This window comes from Halyomorpha halys, unplaced genomic scaffold (assembly GCF_000696795.3).
Source record: "Halyomorpha halys isolate HHAL.00 unplaced genomic scaffold, Hhal_1.1 Scaffold717.1, whole genome shotgun sequence".
Taxonomy (NCBI): Eukaryota; Metazoa; Arthropoda; class Insecta; order Hemiptera; family Pentatomidae; genus Halyomorpha; species Halyomorpha halys.
This window is the reverse complement of record NW_027115878.1, coordinates 365,196-381,795: the sequence shown is the minus strand read 5'-3', so window position 1 is coordinate 381,795 and position 16,600 is coordinate 365,196. Positions and strand designations below refer to the sequence as shown.

General features: G+C 28.8%; 2 protein-coding genes across 2 annotated transcripts in view; one reads left to right on the top strand and one right to left on the bottom strand.

The window, feature by feature from the left end:
- LOC106685623 (transmembrane protein 72) overlaps positions 1 to 6,874 on the top strand; it is a gene marked incomplete in the record, with an annotated part of 187,689 nt that extends 180,815 nt beyond the window's left edge. The window contains 3 exon segments of the mRNA XM_024359223.2: positions 2,852 to 2,988; positions 5,312 to 5,441; positions 5,520 to 6,874. Coding sequence (XP_024214991.2) covers positions 2,852 to 2,988; positions 5,312 to 5,441; positions 5,520 to 5,619 — 367 coding nt within the window.
- Positions 6,875 to 12,111: 5,237 nt separating this feature from the next.
- LOC106685616 (DDB1- and CUL4-associated factor 6) overlaps positions 12,112 to 16,600 on the bottom strand; it is a 20,241-nt gene continuing 15,752 nt past the window's right edge. The window contains exons 13-17 of the mRNA XM_014428403.3: positions 15,099 to 15,195; positions 14,880 to 15,020; positions 14,238 to 14,490; positions 12,627 to 12,732; positions 12,112 to 12,307 (exon numbers count right to left, since the gene is read on the bottom strand). Coding sequence (XP_014283889.1) covers positions 12,258 to 12,307; positions 12,627 to 12,732; positions 14,238 to 14,490; positions 14,880 to 15,020; positions 15,099 to 15,195 — 647 coding nt within the window. The 3' untranslated portion in view covers positions 12,112 to 12,257. The remainder of the gene's footprint in view (positions 12,308 to 12,626; positions 12,733 to 14,237; positions 14,491 to 14,879; positions 15,021 to 15,098; positions 15,196 to 16,600) is intronic.

Here is a 16,600-nt window from a genome sequence, read left to right as displayed (position 1 = left end):
TAACATGGCATCCCGCAAAATGATTTATAAGACGTTGTCACGTCAAAAATTAATTTTTCATTCCGAGCTCTATATCTTTAAAACTGCCCTATAATATTAGAAACCCTAAGAGAACATCATTTAAAGTAGAGTAAATTTTCTAAAACATAACCCATAGTTGAGATATTTACGTTTATTAGTTCCCGAGATATAGATTTTTAAAAAGCAACATTTCATAAAAAATGCAATGAAAAAAGTAGTGAATTTATTTTGAAAAATCTATATTTTAGGAACCATTCAACGTACAGAAGTAGATTATCACTCAAGTTAAAATGAGTTTAATGTGCTATAACGTAGTGTATGACAGTTATCTTCCTAGGAGTAGTAGTTTTCATGATATGCAACAAAATAAATGCACAAAATGTTGACTTCAACTTGTCCGGGCAAAGTTTTTGGTTCATGAAAAATATATCTGAGGTACCATAAGATGTACAGGTGTCTGCCAGCACTCAAAATAAAGTTTTTTTAACTCACTATAAAGTTTATTACACTTATCTTCTAGGGCTAGTACTTTTTTTGATAGTCACATCAGAATAGGAATTTTGCATGTGGTATTTTGTTCAAATAACAATAAATCAATTTATTTTAGGAATATCATGAAAATTACTACTCCGAATATAAGTGTTATAAACTACTTTATAGTACATTAAACGAGCTATAATTTGAGCGCTTGGAGACTTCTGTGCATCCAATGGTTCCTAAGATATAATTTTCATAAAGCAAAAATTGTATTCGAACAACAAGAAATCAACATTTTGTGAATTTATTTTGTCAAATATCATAAAAACTACTATCCATATGTAATTAAACAATATAAACTACTGTATATTACATAACACTATCTTCAATTTGAGTGCTAATAGACATCTGTATCTTGAATGGTTCCTGAGATTCAGATTTCCAAAAAAATAAATTCACCAACTACAGATTTTTCAGTGCATTCGTTATGAAATATTGCTTTTAAGAATTTATATCTCGGGAACTATTGAATGCTAATAGCTTTATTAAGACTCATATTTTATAAAATTTATACTACTTTAAATTATATTCTCTTGGGTTTTCTAGTGTTGTTGGAAGTTTTAAAGATATAGGGTTCTGAATGAAAAATTAAATTTTTTTAACATTTTGAAGCAGCCGCCATTTTGTATTCCCCTAACTATTCTTGGCACACATCAAGCATATCATCTCATAACGCTTCAGCCGCTGCCACTCATAAGTTCATGAGGTACCCATAGACAATGATCTTTAAGTATCAACAAGCTGTCGATACACTTGTATTCAGTTGTGCTGCAAATCCTATAATTGTTTTTTGGGGTTTTCTTCAACAGTAAGCCTACGTTCATCAAGGTCAATTGCTGGTGGAGTCTTCCTCTGGGCTGGTTATCCAGATCTGTGTTACTAGCCTAAAATTTTTCAAACCACTCGAGAATGTTTCATTCCTCACAACACCCTTCCTCTAGGGCCATTTGTAGTTGAGGGAGTTGAGGCGTACCTCTTTGCAGCCTCTAAAATTAAGTCGGAAAAAAAAACATTTTAAGCTGAAAAATCGTTTTTAAAACTTTTTTTAACTGTCTCAGAGGGAGCTCTTCAAATGTTCTACATTTTTCTTTACTTTATTCACATCTTTATTGTTATGTTAACCAATTGATTAATTATTAATATCTCCGCTGTCTTTTATAATACATTAAATAAACTAGGAGTATAAAATTAAATTAGACATTTAAAAAATGTTTGTTTTTATTTTTCATTGTATAAAAATATGTTTACAGTTGTAAATGAAAAAAAAATAAAGTCAAAGAAGACATTTGAATTTTAATGTGGGACTAAAGAAGAAATTTCCTATTCTTATTAGGAATTATATTTGATGAGGCATTGAATTAATAAGTTAATTAAAAATAAAATCCTGAGAAATGGCTTCATACTTTACAATTAGATCACTCCTAATTTATTTATTTAACAATCATGGTAAATTTATTTTAATGTCTATTCTTTTATGTAATTAATAAAAAAAAATTGCTAATTGTCAATATGTTTCAGATGTGGAAGAATAATTGTTACTTTGAAGTCTATATCTGTTTTTTGTACTGAGTAGCTTCTATATTTCTCAATCTAAAACATTCTGCAATTCTTGTTATAATAATATGTTTAAATTAATATAATTGAAAATTTAGAAGAATAAAATAGCTATTAAAGAACATAATGGTATAAAATATTAGACAAGTAAATGTAATATAGAAAGATTTAAGAAATAATCAATTAATTCAAGAAACATCAATTATCCCAATTTGATTATTAAATAAAGACTAAATATAAATATCAAATATATTTTATTTAACACACATACTAATGTAACATAATACTTAAAATGAGGTGTAGATAGTTGATATTAGATTAATAATTGGAGAAGATGGTTAGGAAGGGGGTGGAGGTTATGGTCAGAAAATAAACAAAACATTATTTATTCGTGCCAAAGTTTCGACCAGAATTTCAGGTTTTCATCAGGGGGGGGGTAGAGATTCTGGCACAAATAAATAATTTTTTATTTATTTGCTTACCACACCCCCTACCCCCGACCATCTTCTCTTCATAGTATTTAAAAAGTAGTTTCAAGAGGTACTGTCTTTCTAGAAAATATAACAAGAAAGATTTGAGCATACTTAGAACTTGTTTTTGTCCAAATTTAAAATATATTCAACAAATATATAATTAGAATTTGACATATTGTTGTTTTTGGAAGGTTAAACTATTTGTTAAAGTGTATGAGGTAGTTTCATTCGATTTTGTATTGTAAATAATTATTCCATTATTTTAGGAATGAATTCCATCCGTGCTTGACCTGCTGGAGTAAAGTGCTCTGGTTTCGCCTGTGGAAGAGATCACTGCTTTACGCTATTATTGCCTTGGTGCTCTTTCTCAAACCACACAGGCTTTGGCTTTCAATAGCATCAGGTAAACTGATTGATGGACGATGAGCAAAGAAATAAAAATAAAAAATAGAAAAAATAAATCTACATAAACAAAACGTTCATTAGGCATTTCTAAATAACATCAGCATAAAGATGTCATTGACTGGACTTGGAGAAATTCAGACAATAAACCCTCTCCTTATAGAGCCCATTAGCTGCTAAGCCTAGATAGAAATGAACTCCGATTACTGATAGGAGAGTACTAGTAGTAATCGAAGTTCATTTCTATTTCTGAATAAAGAGGGGATTGCAGACCTTAAGATTTGTTATTTAGTAAGAGATGAAAACCTGTAATTTATGCATACAGGTCAAGAGACTGATTTACAATAAATTGCAAATTGTTACCAGTATTCGGCATTGAGATATAGTCTTCTGGGCACTGATAGGCCCCTAGAACATAATGCTTTATCCATTTATCGGAGAAATCCCCTCCCCCCTATCTCTGTGGAATTTCATTAGAAAATCATAAGGTTCAAATCAAAGGAATAATAGATTTCCACTGGTTTTTCTTGGGCTTAGTAAATAAAAAGGACCAAATGCGAAACCATTTCTACAAGTGTCAATACAACCTATAGGATACATCCAAAGTTAACTCAACCTAGGAAAAACCAAACCTAAACTAGAGGAGAAATCTCAACAGATGGTAAGAGCACATTTATGGTCATATTGTCTTTTGAGAATATTATAAAGTAGCGAATATAGCAACTTCATGAACTACATTTTGGACTGATTTATTTATTACTAAAATCCAGATATATCAATTTATCGATTAGGGTACATTTTACCAAAATAACTTCATCATACTTACAATGAAAAATCTTTTATATTACATCAGCTATAAACCCTATATTTGGTATGAGGGCACAATTGGTACTTCTTTGAATGCTTAAATTATCTGAATATCTTAGGAATTCATATATGTCCAACAATCAACAGTTTGAATCCTTATCTAACAGTTGGTATCACTGTTGTACTAATAAAACTCTAGTTTGAATGAGAAAAATAAAAATTAAGTTGTCTATAGAGATCCAAGGATATCTTGCTAAGATCAAATATAAAATTATATAAATACAGAGAAACAAGATCAAATGTAAAATTCATAGTTTTGTTTAAATAATTTTTCTTATTTGTTTTAATTAAAAAATATTATTCTCATTGTTTATATCCCACAGAACCTAGTATAAAAGTGATGTTGAATTGCACTAAAAAAAATAAGGATAAAACAATAAATTAGTAAAGGGACATCTTTCTATTATTTTTTTTTTTGTTTTATTCACTGGTTACTAAGAAGAGAGATAATATTGAAACACTGCTATTGTGCCTAACATAATACATAGTAAAAATAGTGGCCCATCTGCCAAAAAAAGTTTTTATACATATTATATATACATAGATCATAGTGTAGACAGCGACAACATTGTAACAATCCTACCAGCTTTAGGACAGTCTGTAGGATGACACCTGTAGAGAAAGTAACTCCACTCTACGGTAATATCTCTGAAATAAGTCCAATTAAAAAATAAATCAAAATTTTCCTTTTTGCATATGTGCCACTATTCAAGCAAAAAAGCAATATCTTAATGAAATTTTCATTTAAACATGGTTTTAAAAAATTACATTATTACTTTATATCGCTGCTCTGGAAGAACAATGATGCAACTGTAAACTTTGTGAAATTGACTTTATTGTGTTGACAGGCTCAAAAATCTATTTACTATTTGTAAGTCGACACAATATTACAAAAAAATTTGCCAACGGAGAAATTTTTTATGTACCATTATGTCAATTTAAAAGAATCTAGTATCTCTATTTTTGATTTAGAGTTTACAGTTGCGTCTTTGTTCTTCTAGAGTAGAGATAAGTCTGTATTTCATTTTTATCAGATGTTCAATTAATACTACTTGCTCTTTGGTTACTAAATCACATTATTAATTCATATCGCTGCCTCGAATGTACAATGACACAACTGTAAAATTTTCTGAAATTGACTTTATAATCTTGGAGGGCTCATACATGCATTTACTAGATGTTCAGGAATCCAAATAATTGTATTTAATTTTGCCATAAGAGGGAAGATCTGTTGCTATAACTGCATACTTATGTACTTTCCCTCTGACAGAAAACGAGATATTTTTTCAGTTATGATTTAGAAATGAGTTTGCAGTTATGTCATTATGCTTGCAGAACAGCAATGTCGTTATTTAACTTTTATCAGGTATTCAATTAGTAATACATTCTTATAGTTTATTATACATGTTTAACAAATCCCATTATTGCTTCATATTTTTTTATTTAATTTTTATCAGGTGTTCAACTAGTAATACTTTCTTCTTTGTACCTGATGCTGACATACCGCTCAAGAAAGAAGACGAAGTTGATCCCATCACCAAGACTTTTGACTCATAGTCAGTCTCCGAGCCAAGATGACAATGACAAGTACTAAAATATGATAAAACTATTTCTATAATTACAGTAATTTTAATTAACAAAATATAATTTCTCAATATTTTACAGGTATGAAGATATCACAGACGTTCTGGATGATACTCTTCCATCCCCGATTTTAACAGGCCATATGTCAGAACTTGAACAAGATAATATGTTAGAAATATAATTTATTTATGACTAACCACAAGGGAGAAAGATATTAATTACATTCTTCCCTCTGAGACCACGTTGTCATGGATTTTAACTATTTTTTTTTCTTTCTGAAATAAACTGCTGGACAAAAGTATTTCATAAAATGTCTTTGTCTTTATAAAATTGCCAAATGCTATAAAATAACTTTACAACATTAATCTATTTATTTTAAAAGATATTTTTTTTTACAATTCAATAATGTGTAATAATAAAATAGAAATTAGAACAAAAATGTACAAATAAATAAAAACAAATTTCTTTAATACATTGTCTGAAAGTTTAACAATGTATAAATTGTTATCATTTTAGTATCTAAGAATATTTTTCATCACCTGGCTGTATATAAAGATACACAGGAACCAAACTATTTCTTATATAAAGAGAAAAAATAAAACTAATTTGCTTCAATCTGGAATCTTATATCAACAAATAATGGTCAAGAAAATAATAAACAATATGCTGATAAATTTTATGTTTAACTTTGGCCGTGCAGTTTATAATAAAAAAGAACAATCTCCATAATTACTATACATTTTTATAAAATATTGCAATCATTCGTTCCAGATATAGCTTGAATTATTCTTTATTTATCTTCAGTTATCTAAACTTCCCATTATAATAATTTGTAGATGTACTTATTATTTTAGTTTTAATATAGTCAAATGAGTAATTAAAAATTCTATTTCATCTTGATGAAAATGTCTAAGACGGCCTAGTTCAACAATTAAGGCTGGAAACCAGTCTTTACTAAGTTTTGTAAAAATGAATACAAATTGTGATATATTTTATATGATAAATGAACTTATGTACATATAGGTTAGGACTTTATATTACTCGGTGTAGTATAAAATTATTTATAATCATTTTAAAACATTGTTGTGAAATGATTCTTAATACAAACTGTTCAGAGCAAAAGTGGTGTAAGCCATTAAATTCTCATAAAAAAAATAAAAAATAATTTTCATTAAAAAATAATTAATTAATTCCTGAGTAGAATAATCACAAATGCATTTAAATAGTTGAATATTCTATTCTAGTGATCAACCCAAAAAGCAATTTATCTCTCACTAAAACTTCTACTGAAGTTTTGCTTATCTCTCCAGGTTTCACTTACACCACTTTTGCTTTCAACGGCTCATATTATGTCTCATAATTCTTACATGGTATACATGAGGTATTCCATCTTGTATGTAATTTTAATAAAATCTAAATTTACTGTTTTCAATAAATTTCTATATTCCTAACTTTATCCCATTTATTTTATTTTTCATTTATATATTGTATTTTAGATTGAAACGTTCAACTCATAAATAAAGATCATATTAAATAACAAAATATTATATTTGATAGGATAAATTTAAATAATCTTATGAAACTAATACATAAAATGAAATGCAGCAAAGATAATATTCATAAAGTGTTAGGATTTCAAACTGCCCTCTAAAAAAGTCATATGTTAGTCTTTTCTCAAACACTTGTCTAAGGCAAATATGTTTCTTAAAACTGGAATAAAATATATTGAGTAATTTTAAAACAATGTGTTTAGTAGCAAAATTGTTTCGGGAATTTCTACTAGTGACACAGGATTTAGTTTCAAGCTCTTTCTTTTAAATGCATTAAAACATATTAATCTAAAAATAACTTTTTCCCTATTAGTAAAATAATTTCAATTAATACTTTTAACAACTAAAAATACATGTTTGTGACATTTTAGTTAAAATGAGATTTTTCCTTTGAATAATATTTTAAATACTCCTTTCTATAAGGCATTTTGTTTAATTTGTCTAAACCTTAAATTATGGTTTTACTGTTTAAAAATGAAAAATAGAATATTGTCGCTATAGTCAAATAGAGCAAGGTTTGGAGGATAGGGGGAGCAAAGTTTTATTGTAAATATGAAAAATCTTATTTTATTAAAATTAGAAGTTTTTTATGTTTACTTTAAAATATGTCGAAGTGAAAAAGAATTGTTTCTTATGTAATTTATTTTATAGTTGGATTTTTATTTGTTGTAATAATGAAATGAAATAGCCTTTATTTATGCAATAAATTAGAATCATACAAAATACAATATAAACATTTAAAGAAGATACAGAAAAAAATGAAAAAATAAATAAATTTATATATAATAGTTGACAAAACATTAACTTCTATCAATTTTCTTTCCATCTTTCTGTATCCTTTCCTGCATAGGTCTTCCCTTTCGGGAGTAATAGTCAGCACTTCCCGGGATGACTAACTCTATTGGGAGGCGAGTTCTTTCCATTTCTCCTTCCAGACACCCCTGTCCCTAGCAGTTCTCCACCAGAGAGGTACGGCCATCCTCTTGAAAATATCACTCCATCTTTTCTTTTGACGTCCTATTCTTCTTTGAAAGTCGTATGGAGTCCATTTTGTGGCAATTTTTGATCATCTGTCATTTTCGCCCCGAAGGAGATGCCCTGCCCATTTCCATTTGCTCAATCTTGTCATCTTCAGTGTGTCAGTGAGTCCTGTTTCTTTATGGATCCAAATATTTTCTATTCGGTCCCTTCTCCTCACATTCATAATGCTTCTTCCAATATTATTTTGCCACTCCTCTCCTGAGCTATAGTCAGTGACCACTGGGCTAATACAACTATCGAAGACCTGCCTTTTAAGGTCAATAATTGTTTTTCCCTTCATGATACGGCTGAGGGACCAAAACTTTTTCCAGTTGAGTGCCAATCTCCTCTGAACCTCCTTTGCTTCTCTATCCGTGTATTATATTAATTGATCCAGAAAAATATACTCTTCAACATATGCCAACTTATGGTTGTTAAGCCATTTGTCATAAGTTTTGTCTTCTGGTAGTTTGAATAAAGACCAACCTCTAAACACAATGCCAGTAGCTGCTTCATTTGTTGTAATACATTAATATTAATTGACAAATAACTGCATATTGTTTGTACCAATCCCATTATATATTTTTAAATTCTTTTCATAAAAATATGACCTATGATGATAATTTATGAAAAATTATTTTCAGCAAGTTTTTCCTATAACTTAGAATTTAAATATAAGAACATATGGTGGAGAAACTTTCTGATTGAATTCATGTTGAAAAAAATGAAATCTCAACTCTACTAACTGTAGATAGTAAAGTAGATTACTTTAGCATTAATCAAATGAAGTACACTAAGATGTAAGGTATTAAGAGTTTATCCCTTTTTTATTTATAATTTACTCACTACCCTTTTCTCAATCCCACTTATTAATGAATAATATAGCAGTTTAAATATAAAAATTTTAGTTGACAATTAACGCAGGTATTTAATTTATATCAGCTAAAAGATAATTAAATACTGATCTAATTTGTTGAAATTATTTGTCATTTATTCTGACTTTATTATGATGGAGACAGAAATAAAACAATACTAGCAGGAAACAAATTCTTGCATACATATAATATTCAATTAAATACAAATACCTCAAAGGCACTCATTTTCTCTCACATTTGTTTTATTTCACTACAGTCACAATAATACAAGACACATGAAATATCTATGGAAGGAGAGGAGAATGAATTAAGTTTCAAATCTTTACTGGTAAAATTTTAATTATAATTTACTTTACAATACTGATGTTCAATACATGGTAAAAGAATATTCTTTATAAAGGTGTACGTAATATGTTTCAAAGAAGCAGAGCAACTTAACATGAAAAAGTAATCAGTTGTAATTACATAAATAATTGATAACAAGAGAATTTAAGGACTACACCAATATTTAACTGTGGAGAATATAGACATTAAAACCACCTAAGTCTAGAACTACTAACCTTAAAAACAAAAACAGTTCAATAAATTCACAATAGGAAAAATTATTACAAGAAACATTTTCTAATAGAAAGATGATATATACATGATGACCACACAGAGAGACATTCGATAAGCTGGCTTTAAGACCAAACTATACAGAAGAAGATTCAGCACTTATTGCTTTACAATTATTAATATACTAACAATACTACACTTTCGATCTGTAGTACATATTTACATTTTTAATCTAGACACTCCAGGTATTTATAAGGCAGTGAGAATTCTAATCACAATCACGTCTACTTTTCTATATTGGTGGATAATGATAGCAATGGATTGCCACAATTTATAATCAAGAAGTGAAATATTTAAAATAACTTAGTTCAGTCTTCTTGAACATTAAGAGTAAATAATTCTATTAATATTTCAGTGCCAGAAACATAAATCATCTTCGACCTGAAGTGCCCAGTATGAAATATAAGTAAAAAATATCAATTAATTTAATGATATCACAATTTCTTTTATTAGTATTTATGGCAGCATATCTTTTCAGCGCATGTATTTGAATTTCTATAAAATGAGAGAAAATTTTCAACCAACTTCCTTTGTACCATTACTATAATTTAAAAACGGCAAGAGATTTTTAATTATCTTTTTTATTACAATCAACAAGCCATGGCTGATATGCTTCAAAAGAAATGATGAACTTATGTACTTTGAATAGCAGAAATCAGTTATTAAGGGATAAAAAGTTTTTATGTCATGTCTGGAATATTCTGCTACTTTTTATAACAATCAAACACTTCTCATTAAAATTATGGCTTATTTTTCTTCAAAACTCTATCAAATATTAAAGTAGTTATATTTCTGAAAATACTTTCTTATTTTTTTAAATAGTCTGTAATCATATGATCAATTTAAGCAGTAACTGAAAAAGAGACAACAACAATTAAAAACTGAAACATTAATCACTTAATATTTCAATGACTTATTTAAAACAGAAAAGAACAACATGAAAGATCTTTTCCAGTACCAACCTCAATAAAATTTTTAATTTACTAGAATGAATTTAATAAACAATTATTTTACCTTAAAAAGTCTTATTCAAGTTTTTATTTATTTTATAAGCCATTGATCAAGGAAGCAGTGTTGAATTATAAACTTTAGAAACATGAATTATCACTTTGCTAAATGATGAAGATCAATAGCGCCTATATCACAAACCTAACTAAAAAAAAAAAACTTCCATTTACAATAATCACTATTTTTTATATAAATATTTTTTATTTTGTTTTTTTACTTAAATATTAAAATTAAATAAATATAGACATATCAATAAGGAGGTAAAAAAAACAGCACAGAGCATATTGAAATTCCAAAGAGATAAAGTCTAATATAGCTTAACATTGGTTTGTGCTGAAGGGATAAGTGAAAGCATCAGTAGCGAAGGACATTGTTTGAATTATGCTATGTAATAAATTTTAAAATATGTGTATACATGACAATATTTCAAAAAGAAATAGATGTAATTGACAAGACAAGGTAAAATAGATAATAAGGTTTTAATTGTATACATATAATATATAGAATAAAATGTTGATAATACTAAATTAATAGTTGCAATTATGGTTAATTAGTAAATGAATATGGGGTTAATTCGAAACCTGGTACAAAAAATGTTAAACTATATTAGACATTATCTCTTTGGACTTATCAATATGTCTCTGTCCTGTTTTTTTTCCTCCTTATGGATATGTTTATATTTATTTATTTTTAATATTTAAGTAAAAAAAAGTACAAAAAATATAGTGCTTATTCTAAATGGTAGTTTTTTTCATCAGATTAACAAATAAATACAAACAACTTCTTAGGAGAGAAAATCTAGAATATAAACTTAGTGGCTCTTTTGTAGTTACTGGCTAAATTTTAAATTTGAATTTTGTATTACTATTCACTTACAGCTTCTTAAAAATTGCTTAATCTCTAAAATAATCAGGAACCTGTAACTGGCCCATATCTGCTGATAAAAGGTTATAATTTATATAGAAGACAGTTCAACCCAGATGAAACATTTACATACATTCAAATAAGGAATTTTGTCTTATTTATAACTTCTTCAATTAAAAAAACTCAGATTTCCAGTATCTTTCAAGCACTTATTGTAATTCAACCACTGACCGCTTAAAACAATCATAAATAATTTCAATGCTAAAACAAAAGTTTTAAATGAACATAGTGTAATAAATCCAGCTTATGCAATTAATAAAAACATTTAAATGTAGATTTTATACAACCCATCATATTATTAATTTACTAATAAAAATAATATATTGAATCGTTTTTCAATAGGTGAGCAATTTCTTTTCATCATTGAATTGTTTTACAGTTTTTTTCTTTAAATTACGTACTGAACAGTTTAAAATTAAAATTAAAAGGGGTGGCAAACCCTGACAAACTATTTAGGCATCTATATAATAACTGACGAGACCTTTACAAAAAGATCAGCACCACTAAACAATGTAACTGAAATCACTACAGGACTTTTTTGAAAATCATTTCACATTTCGCTACCATAAACTCTCATCAAGCTACAATCAATAGATCTTTTTTATTTTAAAACAAATATATATTTTAGCTCTACATTCTAAACCTAATAAATCATAAATTATCTATATAATTAAATCTAAAAATCACAAAGCCTGTTCACAAAGAAACTTAAGGAAGAAGAACCAACCGATCAAAGAAAAAACAACAATACAGTCTGAATACACATGATTAAATTTTACAAAATGCTTTTCGGAGATGACACTTACTTCTAACAAAAATATTCACACTTAATCGCTGTTTGTATTTGACTCGCGCCTCTGTTGCCTCCCTCTACCACCTGAGACAAAAAATCATATTCAAAAGATTTAGGATTCATATTTAAAAAATTAATATTTCCAAACCATGCAAATAAGTAACATGCATTGTCGACTCAGTTATTTTATGTTTTTGACAACTGGCTGGAACAAACTTTTAAAACAATGATACCAACACAAAAATGCGTATTAATTATAATAATTAATTATATGAAAAAAAAACAAAGATAAGGAAGCTAAGCACTTTATTGATATTTACAGTTTGAAGCAGTTTGACAGAAGAGACAATAAAAGAGTGAGGAAGGAATTGATAAAAGTGTTGCTAAAATACAAACCACTGACCTCTTCTGATCTGATTGAGACATGCCAACATTCTGATCATGAACGAAGCAGGGACGGTGATCGTGTCTTTAGTCTCCTCGAGCATCACCGCGTTTCTCTTCATCAGCTAAGACCATTAAATCCAAATATCATCAGCTTATATTTAATTCTGTCTCATATTAAAAATTAAAAACAATTATCAAAACTCACAATTAACAAATGATTGTTATGCACTGGCTCAAACGGCCCAAACTGAAGGCTAAAATTAGCTGAATCGGTAGTTTATCAGCTACCCTCCTTTCAAACTCATCATCACCATTGTCATAAGATGGTGAAAAACAAAACAAAAAAAATCTATGAGTCCAAGTGAACAAAATGACAATCTAAGTAATTATAGCTATAAAATAATGCTAGTATAATACAATCTAATTTTAAAATATCTGTTGGGACATAAGTGGTGCATAGTAGTCAACCAAAGGAAAACCCTCAAAAATGTAATTTAACTTTTCCTAACAGGTCAGCTATTTCTTTAATCAAGTAGCTACTCATCTATACAAGTCACATACTGAACTCCATTTCAAAAGAAACATACATAACCCATTGTTCTACGCGGTATAACTTTTACATAATGTTCTAAACATAACATATTTTATCAAAATTTATAAATGACCACCATTTTTATCTAAAGTCTAAACATTTTTTTTTTTTGGATACCGGGAACCTTAAAACGTGTATTTTTGATAACTTGGATTCAATTTTTTTCACAAATGCAATATTTCCCCTCACTGAAATATTAAACTTGCAGGTGAATAGAAAGATAGAACACAATTCAGCAAACTCTAAGTACACCAAGTATTTTTTCTTTTAAATGACATGCCATTGTCACTCATCAAGGAATGACCAGGTAGAATACACCGTAGGCACTAAAACACCAAACTTTCAGTTAAGTGCTGCAGGTTAAAACTGTGCATTTAGAGCAGCGGTTCTCAACCAGTGGTCCGTAGATCACAGGAGGGCCACGAGAGCCTTATGTTAGGGTAAAGAAGAGTCTGGTAACATTTATATATTTTTTTTTCAAAATGTCAGATAGTTGTTAGCAGGAAGGTTCTTATAGGTAAGTGCTCTATATAATATAAGCAACCTTAATTTCCAAAATTTTTTTGGATTAGTCTAGGTCGGGAGTGGAAGTGGGCCACAGATGGTTCGTGGACTGCAGACTTCTTCAGGTTGGGAATCACAGCACTAAAAATTTTGATAAATATTTGAGCCATAGTCTTTAAAGCCAATATCATACTGACAATAGACTATCCCAGTTTACCCGAAGTGGTTTATGAATTACGATTCAATAATAATAAATTAAAAACATTTATTTCATTATAAAAGCAATCATCTGGATGCACTAAGCTAAAAAATAGCAGTTCCAATGTATAAGTATAATTTTTAAAATACTGCTCTTAAATAGTCTTATGGAGGATCTATAAGGAAGAGTAGAGAAGATATAATGATAAAAGTAATATAATCAGCTACACCGAAGCAAAAGTAGGTAGCTCCACATACAATTCATATCGAGTAGCTTAACATATATAATTAAAACCTCTCGACCCCAACTAGAAATCGAGTCCTTCGACTGACCTCCTCAGCCATTTCCTGATCAAAGAGCGGCTCGCTGTGTATCGGTGCCCATAGCTTGACATCGTAATCAATTCCAGATGTTGCGAGTAGAGGAAGGTAGGGATGCGGCTGGACACAGTTGACCACGTGCTGATCTGCTTGGAGCAACATCTCCAAGCGTCCTTCCTGTCTCTCCCACATAAACACATGCCCGCAGTCACTCCCAGAAATAACATAGTCGTCACCCCAGAACGTTGCTTCTTTAATCATTGTCCTATAAAAACAAAAGTTTAAAAACATACCATTAATAAACTAGTAGAAACGAACAGATACATATTTTTCATCTCAGCATTTTTACATTTAACATCACAGAAGTAATACTAGGATACACCATAGGCACCATACACGAAAAGTGAATCAAATGAGTTTGTCATTTTTCAATTACTTTTTTAATTTCATTCATTCTTGACTTTTTAAAACTAATAATCCTTATAGATGAGCATTTTTAAAAATTTGCATTAATGCTAAGTACAAAACCCATAAATTTGTATTAATGCTAAGTACAATACCCATAAATACCTAATTACCTAAATACTAAAACCTAAAAGCAGTTTTAGTATTGCTATTATTATCACAAGATATAAAAATAAAATCATAAAATACCTGGCATTTCTATGTCCGACATATTTTTGCTTAAAGTATGATTTTCTAGTTTTTGTAGGTTCATCTTTTTCTTCCAAACCTTCATTCCTTGCATTCTTTATAGCATCATCCATATGTTTTTCTATTGGATGAACTAGCCGACTGTAAATAAAAATTATACAAGATTAAATGATGCGCATTTATTGTAAATACACATATCGAGATTTGAATTCAGAATACCATTCAGCTGCCAAGACAGGGCTCAAATCGTCATCAGAATCGCTAAAGCTAACGTTTCCCCTCACAGAGTGGATTCGTGGTAAGCCTGGGTCATCATCTGAAATAAAATTAAAATAATACACAGTGGAAATTAAATAATAAAGACCTGTGTAATACTTAAATATGAAGTATCAATTGAAGTTTAATTTCATATCAACTTCTCAGTCCAATGAGATTCAATTAATAGATAGTTGTTTAGAAAAACAAGAATAAATAGAGATAAATGCAGAAAAGTTTAAAGTATAGTTTAGCGGCTAGGCAATGGAATTCTATTAATAGATACATTAAATATTTATATTTATATTATATATAAAATGATTGACCGTAACTGAATGTGAAGGAGACAGTTGACTAAGATTTAAAAGGAACAAAAAATAGATATAAACTATTAATTTGCCGATGTTTCACTCCACTTACTGAAAAATTAATTATAAAAAATAAAAATGATTTTAATAGTTTTAACTTAATTCTCATATCTAAAGTATAGATTTTGAAGATGACAAGGTCAAATAAAAAGATTAAATATTAAATAAATATGAGAATTTTTATTTTAGTATATATAATAATAATAATAATTCATATCATTGACCGCACCCCCAACCATCATCTCCTAGTCCACGGTCAACTATCTCTCATAATTATTATATATAATACTATAGACTCTTAATCTCAGGAGGGGTTTCTAGGCAATCAGAACAGTCAACTTGTTTATTAACTACCTCTAAAAATATAATTAAATTATATTTTGAGCAGTACTCTACTATTTCTTCGTTCTCAATAAACAAACACTCACTAACTATAAACAAAACATTTTGTCTTATTTCCCAAAATGCTATTTCTAATGTTCAACAAAAGATTCTCTTCACCTCCGCTCTCAGGAGACGTCCTCTCACCAAATGATCCAAAACAAAGAGTCCTTTTTTCTTCTTGGGTGACTCTTTAATGTCTTCTTTTTACAAGATGTCTACCACTGATGAGGACATCCTGCCCCAAAGAGATGTCATCCATCTCCCGCCTAAGGAACGAATGAATCAAAAACAAAGTTTTCTTCCTTCCCCTTCTCTCGTTGTTAGTTCTCAACATTGTTTGTAGCACTACGGTTTTGGGTTTTTTCTTATGATTTCCTTTATGAATAATTTTCATAATTTTTAAATTTAATACTTATTCTTAACTTCTATTTTTTCTTAAATGTATTGTAATTTAAATGATGATGGGAAGTTAAAATAAAGTTTTTAAAATATTTTAATCTGCCCAATATGGCTCCCATCATCCCCATTATCTTGGCTTTGCACGATATCTTTTGTGACTGCGTATTTTACTGATGAAAATTGATTAGCTTGTTTTTAGGTTTAATACTACAAATAAACATATTGAAATGATAAATTACATAAAACCTACTCAAAATCATTTAAATATAAAAAATAACTATTTACTCATAAAAGAGGATATTACAATATATATAT